The sequence below is a fragment of the Phascolarctos cinereus genome, unplaced genomic scaffold (assembly GCF_003287225.1).
Source record: "Phascolarctos cinereus isolate Bilbo 61053 unplaced genomic scaffold, phaCin_HiC Scaffold_726;HRSCAF=1367, whole genome shotgun sequence".
Classification (NCBI taxonomy): Eukaryota; Metazoa; Chordata; class Mammalia; order Diprotodontia; family Phascolarctidae; genus Phascolarctos; species Phascolarctos cinereus.
Genome location: NW_027556098.1, coordinates 303870111 through 303883656, shown reverse-complemented (window position 1 = coordinate 303883656; position 13546 = coordinate 303870111). Strand labels below are relative to the sequence as shown.

At 39.6% G+C, this 13546-nt stretch overlaps 1 protein-coding gene across 3 annotated transcripts in view; it reads right to left on the bottom strand.

The window, feature by feature from the left end:
• The window catches only part of LOC110210697 (cilia- and flagella-associated protein HOATZ), a 52326-nt gene extending 40843 nt beyond the window's left edge, over positions 1-11483 (bottom strand). For 2 of the 3 annotated variants that reach the window (XM_078156850.1, XM_078156849.1), the window contains exons 1-3: positions 10976-11480; positions 10409-10435; positions 9868-9938 (exon numbers count right to left, since the gene is read on the bottom strand). In XM_078156850.1, the coding sequence (XP_078012976.1) occupies positions 9868-9938; positions 10409-10435; positions 10976-11198 (321 nt within the window). In that variant the 5' untranslated portion in view covers positions 11199-11480. Of the gene's footprint in view, positions 1-9867; positions 9939-10408; positions 10436-10975 lie in introns of all 3 variants that reach the window. The other variant, XM_078156851.1, reaches the window with a different exon arrangement.
• Positions 11484-13546: the final 2063 nt, after the last annotated feature.

The following is a 13546-nucleotide window of genomic DNA, read 5'->3' as shown; positions in this document are numbered from 1 at the left end:
TTAAAAAAAGTTTTTAAAAAAGGGAATCATTATTTTCTGCCATTAATCTTAAGAGAATGATAACAGATGTGATGGTAAAAACATGATAAAGGGGAAAAAGAGTGAAATCTAAAAACAAGCTGTTTTAATAATTATATTGTTATACTGCCCCTCTTTCACCTATTATACACATTCCTCTAAGATAAAAAGAAACATAAAATACAGGAAATGGTGGACTAAAATGGGGCAACTCATATAGGTGTATATGTATATTAACAATATTTACTAAGCACCTACTCTGTTCCAGCATTGTATTAGTTTCTGGGGATACAAAGAAAAAGATGAATTAGTCATTATTCTCAGGGAACTTGTATTCTATTGACAGAGGAAAGAACATGTGCACAGAGACATAAATGTAAAATACCTATAGTAATGTGAACAGGGGGAGGAGTGGACAGGGGGAGGAGTGGGCAGGATCTGGAAGGATCAGGATATGTTCATTTAGAAGGTGGGACTTGAGGTCATTAAATAAATTTAGGAATTCTAAGGGACACAGGTGAGGAGGTAGGTACATTCTGAGCAATGGGGACAGACAATCTATATATAGGCACTGAGACAGGACATGGGATGATTTTAATGGGGAATAGCAAGTAGGTCACTTCGGCTGTATTACCAGAAAGAGGGAGGAAAGGAGAGGAGGAGGGAATGGTCATGTGCAGTAAGCCAGAAAGCTAGAATGAAGCCAGATTGTAAGGGGTTTTAAATGTCAATTTTTATTCCTAGAGGCAATAGGGAGCTCCTGAAACTTCATGAGCGGGAGGACCTATCACAACATGGTCAGAACTGTCCTGTAGGAATATCAATTTCACTGCTAGCAACTGATTGTACAGGGGGGTGAGGGGTGATATAAAAGAGGGAAAGGGGAGGATGATTCCAAGGCTGAGAAGCTGGGTATGGAAAACGGTGGAGCTTTAGGGAAAGTGTGAAAGAGGGAAAAAAAAGAGAGGCAGAGAAAGAGAGAGGGAGGGAGAGAAAAAGGGAGAAAGAGAGAGAGAGAGTGCGACAGAGTTGTGAATGAAACCATGGTGTAAGTGGATAGACTTAGAAATATCTGGGTTTAAGTCCTGCCTATGGCATATAGTGGCTGTGTGACTCTGGTTAAGTCACCTAACCTCTTAGTGCTTCATGTAACTCTTGTGAAGACTATAAAAAGAATGCCTCCCTAGTAGCTTCTTACACTGATGAAATCACAGCTCTTGTCCAAAAAAAAAAGTATGTAGGTGTAAATATTTATACATACAATAGTTTGATTTTCCCCCCCTCATATTTGATATCTTCCCCTTTCATAAAGCTGAAAAACTGATCCCTCAATGTCATCCAAAATGTGTCACTTCCAGCACAGACTTCTTTGTGTCTATAGTTTAATACTGCTGCCTCTTTTATCTTCCTTAATGCCTTTTTCTCTTTCTCCAGCAGCATCTGGAGACTGGCATTAAGCAGAGAAATGCAATGGCTCCTCTATCCTTTATTTTATAACCAACAGTTTGTTATAAACCACTTTAGAGGGTTTTTATACTTCTTTTTTGTTGTTGTTGTATTTTAATCTTCAGTGCTTTTTGAATAATTTTTCTTAGTTGGATAGCTTGCCAAGATTTTTAAAAATTTGTTTTCCCTTCTACTGTTTGTTCCTGTTTTGAAGAGATACTTTTTATAGCTTTCCATTACCCTTCTCTGGAAAGGCGTTATAAACAAGTTTATAATTAGTGCTACTCTTGATTGCCACATCACTTTGATTGGTAAGGATATCACATATTTGCTGCACGAGTAAGTTTCTAGGTGCTTTTGATCATGGCAATTGATTACTTTGGTTAATTGTCTGCATAAAATTATTGTGTTGATATCCTTTCTTCCCCCCTTCCCCATTTTTCAGCATCACTAACTTAACTGCTAGGATTTGACTTATTTTAATTACATGACACATTTTTCTTCTTTTAGTTTGGTATTAATATTTAATTTGTGTTCTAACAGGTTGGTGGTCTCACTGTATACAAGCAGCTGATTCAAGAACTGAACAGGAATGGAATAAACTAGTCAGGGGTGTCAAACTTGAGGCCCAAGGGCCAGTGCGTGGTTTGAAAGACCCCCAATCTGGTAGAACTAGATTAAAATGTAATTGAGAAATACTTAGCAAAATAAATAATGTTAATTTATGGTTTTATCAGTCAGTATGTGCCAGCATGTATCTGTTTCTATTTGAGTTTGACAAGGTCATTTTCAAGAAATTTTCCAATGCTTTTAACACTGTTTCTTCTTGAACAAAGGCTCATAGTTTTGACACCAATATTCTTCTAGTGATGATGTATGCTGAAAGTTATGGAATAACAGAGTCCTTAAAGAATTCAAGTTGAGATTCATCCAGAGGGTGATGGAGAGGTGTACAGTAGGCATGTAAAAGTTGAAACACATTACAAATGAGTGATTATAATTACACAGGGGAAATGCGGTAAGGATGACATGAGGAAAATGTATGACCAGAAAAGGTATTGGGCTGGTCATAAAATGGAAGTAAGGGACAATTGATGGATAGCCTACAACCTCCATTGATGTATGTATACATATGCAACATGAAGAGATTGTGAGGAAGGCAACCAGCATACTGGGTGGGTCTCCCATAGCAAATTAATGGAAGGACACCTACGAGTTTAATAGGATGAACGTTCAGAGTTAGAATCTTGCATGACCAGAAAAATACCTAAATTGATGAGATTACAGATCCATTAGACTACCAACACACACATATATGTATATATATGCATTTTATATATAAATGTGTACCTATAGGCATTATCCCCAGAAAATGTTGCTAGCATACAAAATTCTCTCTTTCCACACTTGTAAATGTCAAGAAGCACCAATATGATATTTTCATGTAAATGGGGTTTGATCACAGCATGTACATAGAAAATTGCTTTTGCTGACTCTGGCCATGTGTGACTCAGCATCTGAGTGCACTAAGGATGGTGGTGAGTCCTTGCCAATTAGCTTGAGCTTTTAGATGAAAAAGCAATCTCCTTGTTGGTTACTTAGCAGCAAGAGCCCATGACTCAGTGAACCTTTAAAAAGGTGATGATTCCATCCTTGCACATTCTTTTCTACCCGGAAGCTGTGGAATGGCTACCCTGCAGTCTCTCTCTGAAGGGCTGGGGGCAGAACTGGTTCCATTCCCCATTCCTAATCATATGATGGCTGCTGCCACATGGTGATGAGTACAGTGGAACTCAATTGGGTGAGCTTGCACCTGGTTCTGTGCTGCCATTTCCACTTACGATTTTCTTTCCCAAGTAGGTGACCAAATGATTATGTCCAGGCTTGTAGGTAACCTTCTGAGTTTGAGAGATCCAGGTGTTTCTAAATCTATCAGACAGAACTGACTGGTAGAAAGGGGAATTCCTATATTGGAGAGGATACCACCAACAGAGGAAAGACTTCTGCCCTGACTTGCCAGAAGACACGGACTTTGAGGGAGATAATGCAGAGCTGAGGTGAAATGCAAAATGTCTAATCAGAAGGCCTGCAAACTACTTCATGTTTAAATGGTTTTAAGTATAATCCTCCTATCAGAGTGAGACAGTAATAGACTCTTGTTAAGTTTGTTTTGGTCAAATAAATAATTGTGAGTATTCTGTTTTGTGTTTCTTTTTTGTCTAAGAAATAAAAACCTATGCCCTACCTGATTTATATTATACATTGAGAACTTTTCTATGCTGCCTCCCCATTCCCTTTTTAAGAGAGACTCTATACATATGGCCAAAGGCTAATTTTTAAATAAATTCTCCATAAAACACTGGGATCAGGGTTTAGTAAGTAGAAAAATTTGAGAAAAGGTCAGTCAGCTAGCATTTATTAAGTACCTACTATATGCCAGTAACTATGCTAAATGCTGGGATTACAAAAAAGGCAAGAAACAAAGTCCTTGTTCTCAAGGAGCTCACAGTCTAATTCAGGAGACAACATGCAAATGTTATATGTACAAACAAGATATATACAGGATAAATTGCAGGCATTCTCAGAAGGAAGGCACTAAGATTAAGGAGGCCTGGGAGAGATTTCTTGCAGAAAGTGAGACTTTAGCTGAGATGAGAAGGAAACCGGAAGGTAGAGGTGAGGTAGCACATTCTGGCATGGAACAGAAAAGTCTCAGTCAGGAGTTGAAGTACTGCATTTGAGGAACAGTAAGGAGGCCAGTTTCACTGGATCACATGTATATGAAAGGAAGTAAGTTATAAGAAGACTGGAAAGGTAGGAAGGGACTAGGTTATAAAGGGCCCTGAAAGCCAAACAGAGGATTTTATATTTGATCATAGAGACAGTAGGGAGGTGGTGGAGTTTATTGAATGATGGAGGAAGAGGATACCGTCAGACCAGTTTGACAGCTGAGTGAAGGATAGATTAGAGTAGGGAGAGACTTGAGGCAAGAAAACCCACTGGCAGGCTATTGCAATAGTCCAGGTATGAAATGAGAAGAGCCTGCTCTAGAATGGTGATAGTGTCAGAGAAGAGGGCATATACAAAGGATGTTACAAAGGTGGAAAAAACAGGACTTGACCATTGATTGCAAGTGGGGGATGAAAGTGAGGAGAATCCAGGATGACATCTAGGCTAGGAGTCTACGTAATTGGGAAGATGGTAGTACCCTCAACAGTAAAAGGGGAGGTCAGGAAAAGGGAAGCGTTTTGAGGAAAGATAATGAGTTCAGTTTTGAACATATTGAGTTTAAGATGTCTACATAACAGCCAGTTTGAGAGATCTAAAAGGCAGTTGGAGATGCAAGATTAGAGACTGGAAGAAAGATTAGGGCTGGATAAGTAGATTTGAGAATCATCTGTACAGAAATTACTTAATCCATGGGAGCTGATTAGATCATCAAGTGAAACTGTTGTTCGTCCTTTGTTTTTGAAGAAGGCCAATCATGGGTAATGCCTTGACTGTGTGCGAATTGGATTAAAGTGAGGCAAAGTTGCACAAAGTCATCAACCTCATTCTCTCTTCCTAAGTCATCAAGTCTAGTGGCAGGACAAAAGTCAAGACTGGTGATGGCCCAAGATGCAGTGGATGGCCTTGGCATCTCTAATATCTGACCAAGCTTTAAGCATTCTACAGTCCTTGCTTCACCCTCCTTCCTGGCTGTTGTTCTCATTTCACTTGGGAAAGTGTTCACATGCTTGGGGTAGATGTCCCTCTAAACTCATCAACAAGTTTGAGGCCTGTCAATTACCCTCAACCTGAGTTAGCCCATTTGAAGAGATGGTTTACTGGAGTGTGGCCACTATGCATTCTATAGCTTCTTGGAGCCACAGGTGAGAGTTGGGTGAATCAGACAGACACCAAAGGTGGATAAGCAGCCCCAAAAAAGGCTTGGCATGCCCTCAATATCAGAGGTGTTAATCCTCCTGAACACCCCATACACCTCACCAAGTGAAATAGTATACAGAGGCTGAAGAGAAGAGGACCCAGGACAGAATCTTGGGGGACCCTCACGGTTATCAGGTGTTATTTGGATGAAAATCTAGCAAGAGAGGCTGAAAAGGAATGGACAGATAGGTAGGAAAACCAGGAGAGACCAAGATCATGAAAACCTAGAGAGAAGAGAGTATCAAAGAGAAGAGGGTGATTTAACAGTGTCAAAGATTGCAGAGAAGTCAAGAAGGATAAGGAATGAGAAAAGGCCTTTAGATTTGGCAATTAAGAGATTGTTAGTATTTGGAGAGAGCAGTTTCATTTGAATGATGAGACTGGAAGCCAGACTGCAAAGCATTAAGAAAAGAGTGAGAGGAAGGAAGGCGAGGCACCTATTGTAGAAGCCTTCTCAAGGAGTTTAGCCATAAAAGGGTCTACTTCTACATGCAGAGGGATTTGCCTTGGCAAGGAGAAATGCCACCTCTTCATTCAAAAAAGGGGTAAGGAAGAAGACAGTGGCAGAAGGCATCAGAGTAACAACAAAACAAAGAACCAGGGAGAAAAGGGAGTTTTCTGTGAATGGTGTCAATTTTTTCAGTGAAGTATGAGGCAAGGTTCTCAACTGAGAGGGTAGTGAGAGGGGAAACTGTTGGGTGCTTGAGGAGGGGTGAAAAGGCTTAGAAAAGCTGGGGTAAATGGGATAGTGAATCAGTTAAGGAGATATAAAAGGATTGTCTTGCCATAGTGAGGGCCCAGTTGAGATTATAGAACAAAATTTTATTAGACCCACTCAGCAGAGTTTCATGATTTTCTCCAGCTTAACTGAGCAGTAAGTGAGTGAAGGCAGGAAATGATGGGAGTAATACAAGGCTGAGTTTTGGAAGGGCAAGATATTCTTAGTATAAAGGAGCTAGAGACTTGAGACTAGTGTAGAGTTAATCTGGGTCACCAGGGGGTCAAAGGAAGGAAAAAAAATCTATGTATGTATATATACACACACATACATACATATATATATATACACACACACACACACTAGCTGTATGACTCTGGGCAAATTTCTTAACTTCTGTAACATGGACACAATGCCTACTTTTTTTTTTTGCTTTTAGGCAATTGGGGTTAAGTGACTTGCCCAGGGTCACACAGCTAGTAAGTGTCAAGTGTTTGGTCTGAGGCCGGATTTGAACTCAGGTTGTCCTGACTTCAGGGCCGGTGCTCTATCCACTTCGCCACCTAGCTGCCCCACAATGCCTATTTCAAAAGGTTGTGGTAAGGACAAAATGAAAGAACATAGGTAGACTGCTTTTGAGAACCTTAAACTGTTACACAAATGCTAGATATTATTTCTATCATAGAATTCTAGGGAGTTCGAAGGACCTTTGAGGTCATCAAATCAACCCCCTAAAACAGTATTTTGTAATCATTACATTGCGGAAAGTTAAAAACCGAGTTCTTCCATTGTACACAGTAACAACATTGTGCGATGGCCAACTTTGATAGACTTACCTCTTCTCAGCAATGCAATGATCTAAGACAGGTTCCCAAAGTTATTTGGCCTATTGTTCCCTTTTAAAGAAAATTTATTCAGCATCTCCTCCTCCCCCACCCCCACCCCGTCCCAGAAATCTACTTTTTAACCCTTTAAACAGTTTTTAAAAATCTACAACAGTTCAAAAAACATATAAAATATATATTTTAAATGATACATCTTAAATTTAACAATTTATTGTAAATTTGTGGGTTTTTTCCTGCTTTGAAATTTTGATAACACCATATTGCATCATGTAACCTTATAGTATCGTATTATAAATGAATCATTACATGCACATATTCCTGCCAGTGTGTGCTGGACTTCCCCACAATGTGTGCTACATGCCACCTGCCAACACTTGCTTGTTAAGACTTGTCAGTGGACTTGACCACTGATGGGTTATAACTTGCATTTAATATGTTTATTTTGGAAAATAATGTAATCACTATGACTTTAACTCTGTTACACAACAGATAAAACATGTATGTTTTTTCAAAATTTTCTTATCTTCTCTCCTTTCCTTATGCTTCCACTGCTCCCTTATTTTTATTTAAAGCACCTCAATTGTACCCAAGGCTACTACTGCCCACCCTGGATCAGTCCAGTGCCCCCCAGGGGGTAGTATCACCACTTTGGGAACTGAGGAGAGACAATTCCAAGGGACTTATGATGGAAAATGCTGTCCACATTCAGGGAAAGAACCATGAAGTCTGAATGCAGATTGAAGATTCTATTCTCTTTCTCTTTCTCCCATGGTTTTCCCCTTTTGTTCTGATTCTTCTTTCATGATTAATGTAGAAATATGTTTACTATGAGTGTACATATATAGCCTATATCAGATTGCATGCCATCTTGTGTAGGGGGGAGGGAAGGGAGGGAGAAAAAGAATTGGAACGTAAGATCTTGTAAAAGTGAATGTTGAAAACTATCTTTGCATATAATTGGAAAAAATAAAATACTATTAGTGGAAAAAATAAAACTAGTTCTTCTGCTACATGTGACTGGTGGTGATCTCAATAAATAAAAAATAATCTTTCCTAGTCTAGCTAGAAAATTCATTTTGAGGGACACAGTATATAGCAGTTTGATGAATCATGTATATGAATTGTCTTTGATGAAAGCTTATACACAAATCTAAGGGAAACTTGGTACCCTTATTTGCAAAACATCCACCTATAACCATCTCCTATTGTACAGAAGTTGATAAAAGTATTCTTAATGTTTTTGGATCCCTAAAGTTTTTCACTTCTCTACTATTGCTTCATTTATAACAGAGACTTAGAATTTTTAAAGCACTTGCACATAGATTGCTCATCTGATCCAATAAAAACCACGAGGTAGGCTGAATATGGATTATTATCTCTAATTACAAATGAGGATTCAAATTTAGGTCTAGTCCTCTTTTCAAAAATAATGGGACTGATCTCTTGACCCATAGTCTCCCCTTAAACTCTCCCCACTTGAAAAAATAATTTTATGAGGTAAAATTGAAAATTAGATTGTTTCCTCAAAAAAGCCTTACTTTCAATCACATAAGATTCCAAATAGAAGAAAATGGCTAAGTATTTTAGCAATTTAATCAAGTTGAAAAAGTAACAAAAGAGCCCACAAAAAGGGGCCAATATGATCAGCAAACTAATCCATTGTTCTGTAATTTATGTGGAATTCCCGATAAAACTTTCAGAGTTTGCCAATATCTCCTATGATTAAAGACAGTAAGCCAAAATGGGGTCTTCCATCTTTGCTTTATAATAGAGGAGCAGTTACAGGAATAGAATTTGTCCATTAACCAAATAAATGGTTTCTATAAATCACTATATTAGTTGCTGAGTTAAAGGCTATTTCTCTACCATGCAAATTAAACCAACGGGGCTGCCAAAAATTGATTTGTTCAATTGATTTCTTTAACTGTGCCAAATTCACTCTTTCCAGCTTTTGCTCAAAATGATAGTAGTTGATAGAATCAAATCACTTTCACCCCATTTTATTTAACTGCTTGTATACTTGTAAATGGTATGTGTTGGGTAGAGTCTTGGTTGACAGAGTATATGAACCCCATCTCTCTCCACTTATTCCATGTATACCATTTTGGTTTATAACTTGCAGTAGGCTTTTGCAGAGTCCTTGAAATAGCCAAAGGCCCCTTGGAGAGAACCTAAAGGCTCAAAGCAAGTAGCTGTTTAGAGGCCTGCTAGTCATTCGTAAGAAGTTTTGGCAGCTCTTAGACCCCAACAGCGGTTAAGGCTATCTCATGGATGGTTCCCAAAGGCTCCAGGATGACCTAGAAGCATCCAGAGTATGTCCAGTCTTCTCAATTGTTATCAAATATTTCCTAAAAAACTATAAGGAAACCTGGTTGGAGGCAAGTAATGGCTCCTCAGAAAAAATTATAGCACTATAAGAGTAATTTAGGTCATAATGCCTATATAAGAATATGGATTGGCTTTTTTTTTTGTAAAAATAATTCCAGTCAGGTACCTACATTTGTGTAGATTTGACCACCTGAATGATCATTCACTTAACGCCAGTGGCATTGATTTGTTATTATATAACCACTTTGCATGAAAATATAAGAGTTCATGTCCTTAAGAGTGATTCATGTAACACTGGAGTATTAAAAGTCAAAATGATATCCACAGGAAAATCTAAGTCTTGGTTCAGGTCTGGTTTTGAAATGCAAGTGATTTGCACATAGTTAAGTGCTTAATAAACACTTTTTCATTTATCCATTCTTGTTATACCAACTCAGCAATGAAAATTCTTTTAAAACTTTAGGGCCTTCATTTAGGCTGAAAATTTTGGAGAAATTGATATTTCTATGTCTACAGTAATGAAAAAAGAATATAAGCTTCAAGAATTTTGCATCAATCATATATGCTTTTGAAATGTGATCCTACCTTTTGGAGGTACTTTTGTTTTTCCTCAGCTTCCTGAGCCTTTCTGTTTTTTTCAAGGAGCTGTTCAGTTTCTAAACAAAACAGTTAAACTCAAAATATAATATTCTGAAATTTCCATGAAAAATAAAAACAATTTACATATGAAAAAGAAATGGCATGTGGATTAGGAGAAGGCAAAACAATAACATAGTAGTGATATACTGCACTGTGCCCTGGTACTTTATAAACTCAAATTTTATTTTTTAATTGTAGAACAAACATGATATCCATGGCTTCAATAAACCTCAAATGAATCCAAAAAACAAGTAGGTCTGATTCCAGAGATCTAGAAAACTTTTCTGAAAAAAAAATACCTCCAACTTTTTTGTTTCTGGGGTTTTATTGAGAAAACTGACAACCACCTCTTGAATAGAGGAAATACCAGGCCCTGAACCAAATATTGACATATTTGAGGTTCACAACCTTCCCCCTACCTCTCTCCATTGTTTGCTACTCAAATACAGGGTTTAAAACACCGAAGATTATGAGAGCTGATACTTACTATAATCCACAGTGTTGAAACTTCTTTCTGCAAAAGATAAAATGAATAAATTAATCATTTTAGGAATAATCTTAAGTGCTAAGCATCTCAGTGTCTGCTAACAACCAAACAGGTCCATTTACTTTACAGACATGTCAGTGACCTCTAGCTATGAAAAATTTAGGATCTAGTCCCAACTATCATCCACTTGCTTTATCACTTGAAATGTTCCTTCCTCTTGACTTAACTTCCCCAGAGATTTCGTTTGTGAGAAAAACATTATACCTGATGACTCTTACCTATAAAACAATACAGGGCAGTTAAAAAATTTTTTTAAAATGTCCCGACAGTAAAACTGAGGTCTGAAGACCTATAGGGTGGGTGCATCCCTGACCCTTCCTCTTTCCAGAATTATGGTGAATTTTGAGATGAGATGTAACTGTTTTAATCCTTCAGTAAGAAATATGCTACAGGAAGTTGCTGATTTAAAAAAGCTCCAAAGTTATTCCTGAAAGATACGGGGGTGAATGACATATTACTGGATAGGTTTCGGGGATCAAGGAGTTATCACCTCCTGCCACTACTTACCAGCCACAGTGGGCCCAGTAGCTCGAGCTATGGGCAATCGCTGTTCTGTGCTGTTTGACACTAACCGTGACTCAGGATGCGGATACATGGTCGCCGAAACCCAGAACTGTTTGGCTAAAGCCACATCCTCTTCTGAGGAGCCGGTAAACACCAAAGGTCCAGGGTATACACTTTCAAGCGGCTCTTCTGGGCCAGTCTTTCTGCCCCAGTGTCCTGTCTCCATGGCAGCTCAGGACGCTTCTTCCTACATAAACTCTAGACCACAAGTCTCACAGCTTGACCGTGGGCCCGCCCCTACTTTGGTCCCACCCTCTATAAACAGGCAAAGTTGGGTCCGCCTAGGATCCACCTACCTAGGGCCTCCTCGGGAGGCATACCAGAAGTCTGCGGGGGTGGGGGAGGTCAGAGCAGAGGTTGTAACGGTTCTACACTCCTAGCACTGAAGCGATCCTAGGAGCAGTGAGGATTTGGAGATTCCGGACACTTGCTCTGAGGGTGGGGGCTAGGGTATCAGGCTGTTTAGAGCAAGCACACCATAAGAGGGAAATTAGCGCAGCTACAGGTCTGATCTGGTTCTACAGTTATGGTCTAAAAAATATTTCAAATTCAGAACAAATTAATTTGGGCAATTAATGTGCCTGATTAGAATCTAATATTGGGTTATCAATTTAGTGTAGAACAGCTATGAATGAGTACCAAAAAAGAAAATACTAAGTATTGAACATAGCTAAGAATAAAAATTAGATATAGCTCCTGATATTGATAAAGATTTAGCAAGTGTGTGCAAATTAATTTTATTGGGGAACTATTTCTTAATATTCCGTAAATAATTAAGAACAGCTAGTTTCTTTATTAACTTTATTCAGGAATGTTTCATATTTTGACATTAGAACTATAACAACATTACTATAGCAGGAATTGTGACATTCATATATAGCAACAATTCTAACTTCTATTGGCATGCTGGCTTTCATATACACTTTTGTAAAGGAAGTTTGTTCAATCTGATATACACAAATCACATATGTCACGATAATGTTAAGGAAACATCTTATTCATGTGGGTGTGCTTAGGAAATTGGTTAGTTTTGAATTTAATTTCTTAAAATGGGTCTTTCATGCTTGTATATTTAAAAACAAAATGAAACCTTTTAGACTAAGCTGCTGAAATTACCCATTTGCTTTATCTTTTCAAAAAAGTGCTATAGTTCCTTGACCAATTCTATTACAAATTTTTCGTGAAGGGGGAGGTGCTGCTTTTGTACATTGTTTCTTCTTTGGCCTCCAAAACACATTTAGATATCTGGATTGGATGAATTACAAATCTATTTACTTGGCTGTGTGGTTAGTGATTGGTACAACTACTAGCAATCAGCTAACTACACTGCCTAGTAACTAGACTCAATTTCCCCCCTCAATTCTAACTTCTAAAAGTGGTACCTTCACATTAAATTTATGAAGTACGTTTGTTTTTGATTAAATTTTAGGTCCAAGTCCTTGTAGGTCATCTATTGGCTGAATTGACCAGTAGTCTGCTAGAAAGTCTGAAAATGTGCCAGTTCCAATATTACATACACTATGCAAATATGATTAATAGTTCATCTTCAAGCAGTTCAAAGGTAATGGAGTTCTCTTTTACCCTTATCATTAAATCTCCCCCCACAATCTATTTTATATTTTAGCTAAATGTGGCAGATCCTATGGTTTTTACACTTACAAAAATTGCATGAAGTTACATCTCATTCATTTTACAATTTAACTCAATTTCCAGTTTACTTTGGCCGATTGCCAAACTGTCCTTCTCTTAATATGCGGCACGCATACTGCTGGATAAATTCCAACAAATCACATCTCTGAGCACAATTTTCTCCTCAAGCAATTCAAGTCAGGTGCAGGAAACCTAGCCCTTCGGAAGGAATCGCCACTGCCGCCGTCTCCACCATCGTGACCTGCCAAGTGAACCCACTTACTCCTTCTTCTCAGGCGTTTGGCAGCCGGTGATGCTGTGCCTTGTTTTGATGGCAGTGGAGTTAGTGATTGTAGGCAGTAGAATACAATCAGCTAACTACACTGCCTACAAACCGAGCACTGGACACGCCGCTGGTGTGGGAGTGGGGGAGGGGTGCCCCTGGAGGGCTGGGCTCCTCCAAGCCTTCCACAAGCAGGTCACCTGAGGTCTGTCGGTCAGTCAGTCTTCCCCTTTGGCTTCAAGCGAGCCGCTCTCTCCCAGCCAGACTCGAGGCCCGAGGTTCGTCGGTGCGGCCCCTTCCCCAGACGGGCCCCGGGCTACACTGGCCACCAGCCCGGCCAGGGCCGGCCCTTTGTATACACCTTGTAGTCATGGACACCCGGGCGCAGTCGGAGGAGGGGAGTGCGTGGGTCTCAGGACCCGGCCCCCCACCCCCACCCCTGCGTCCCACAAGACCGGCGTGGCCCGTTTCCCCGGACGACCTCGACCGAGTTGCCGCTGGCCCGTCGGCCTAGCCAGCCCCCCCCTCCCCGCTCCTCCCACGGGCTCCCGGGGCCGGCTCCCCTCTGCCCTCCCCCCCTGCTCCTCCTCAGGCCCGGCCCT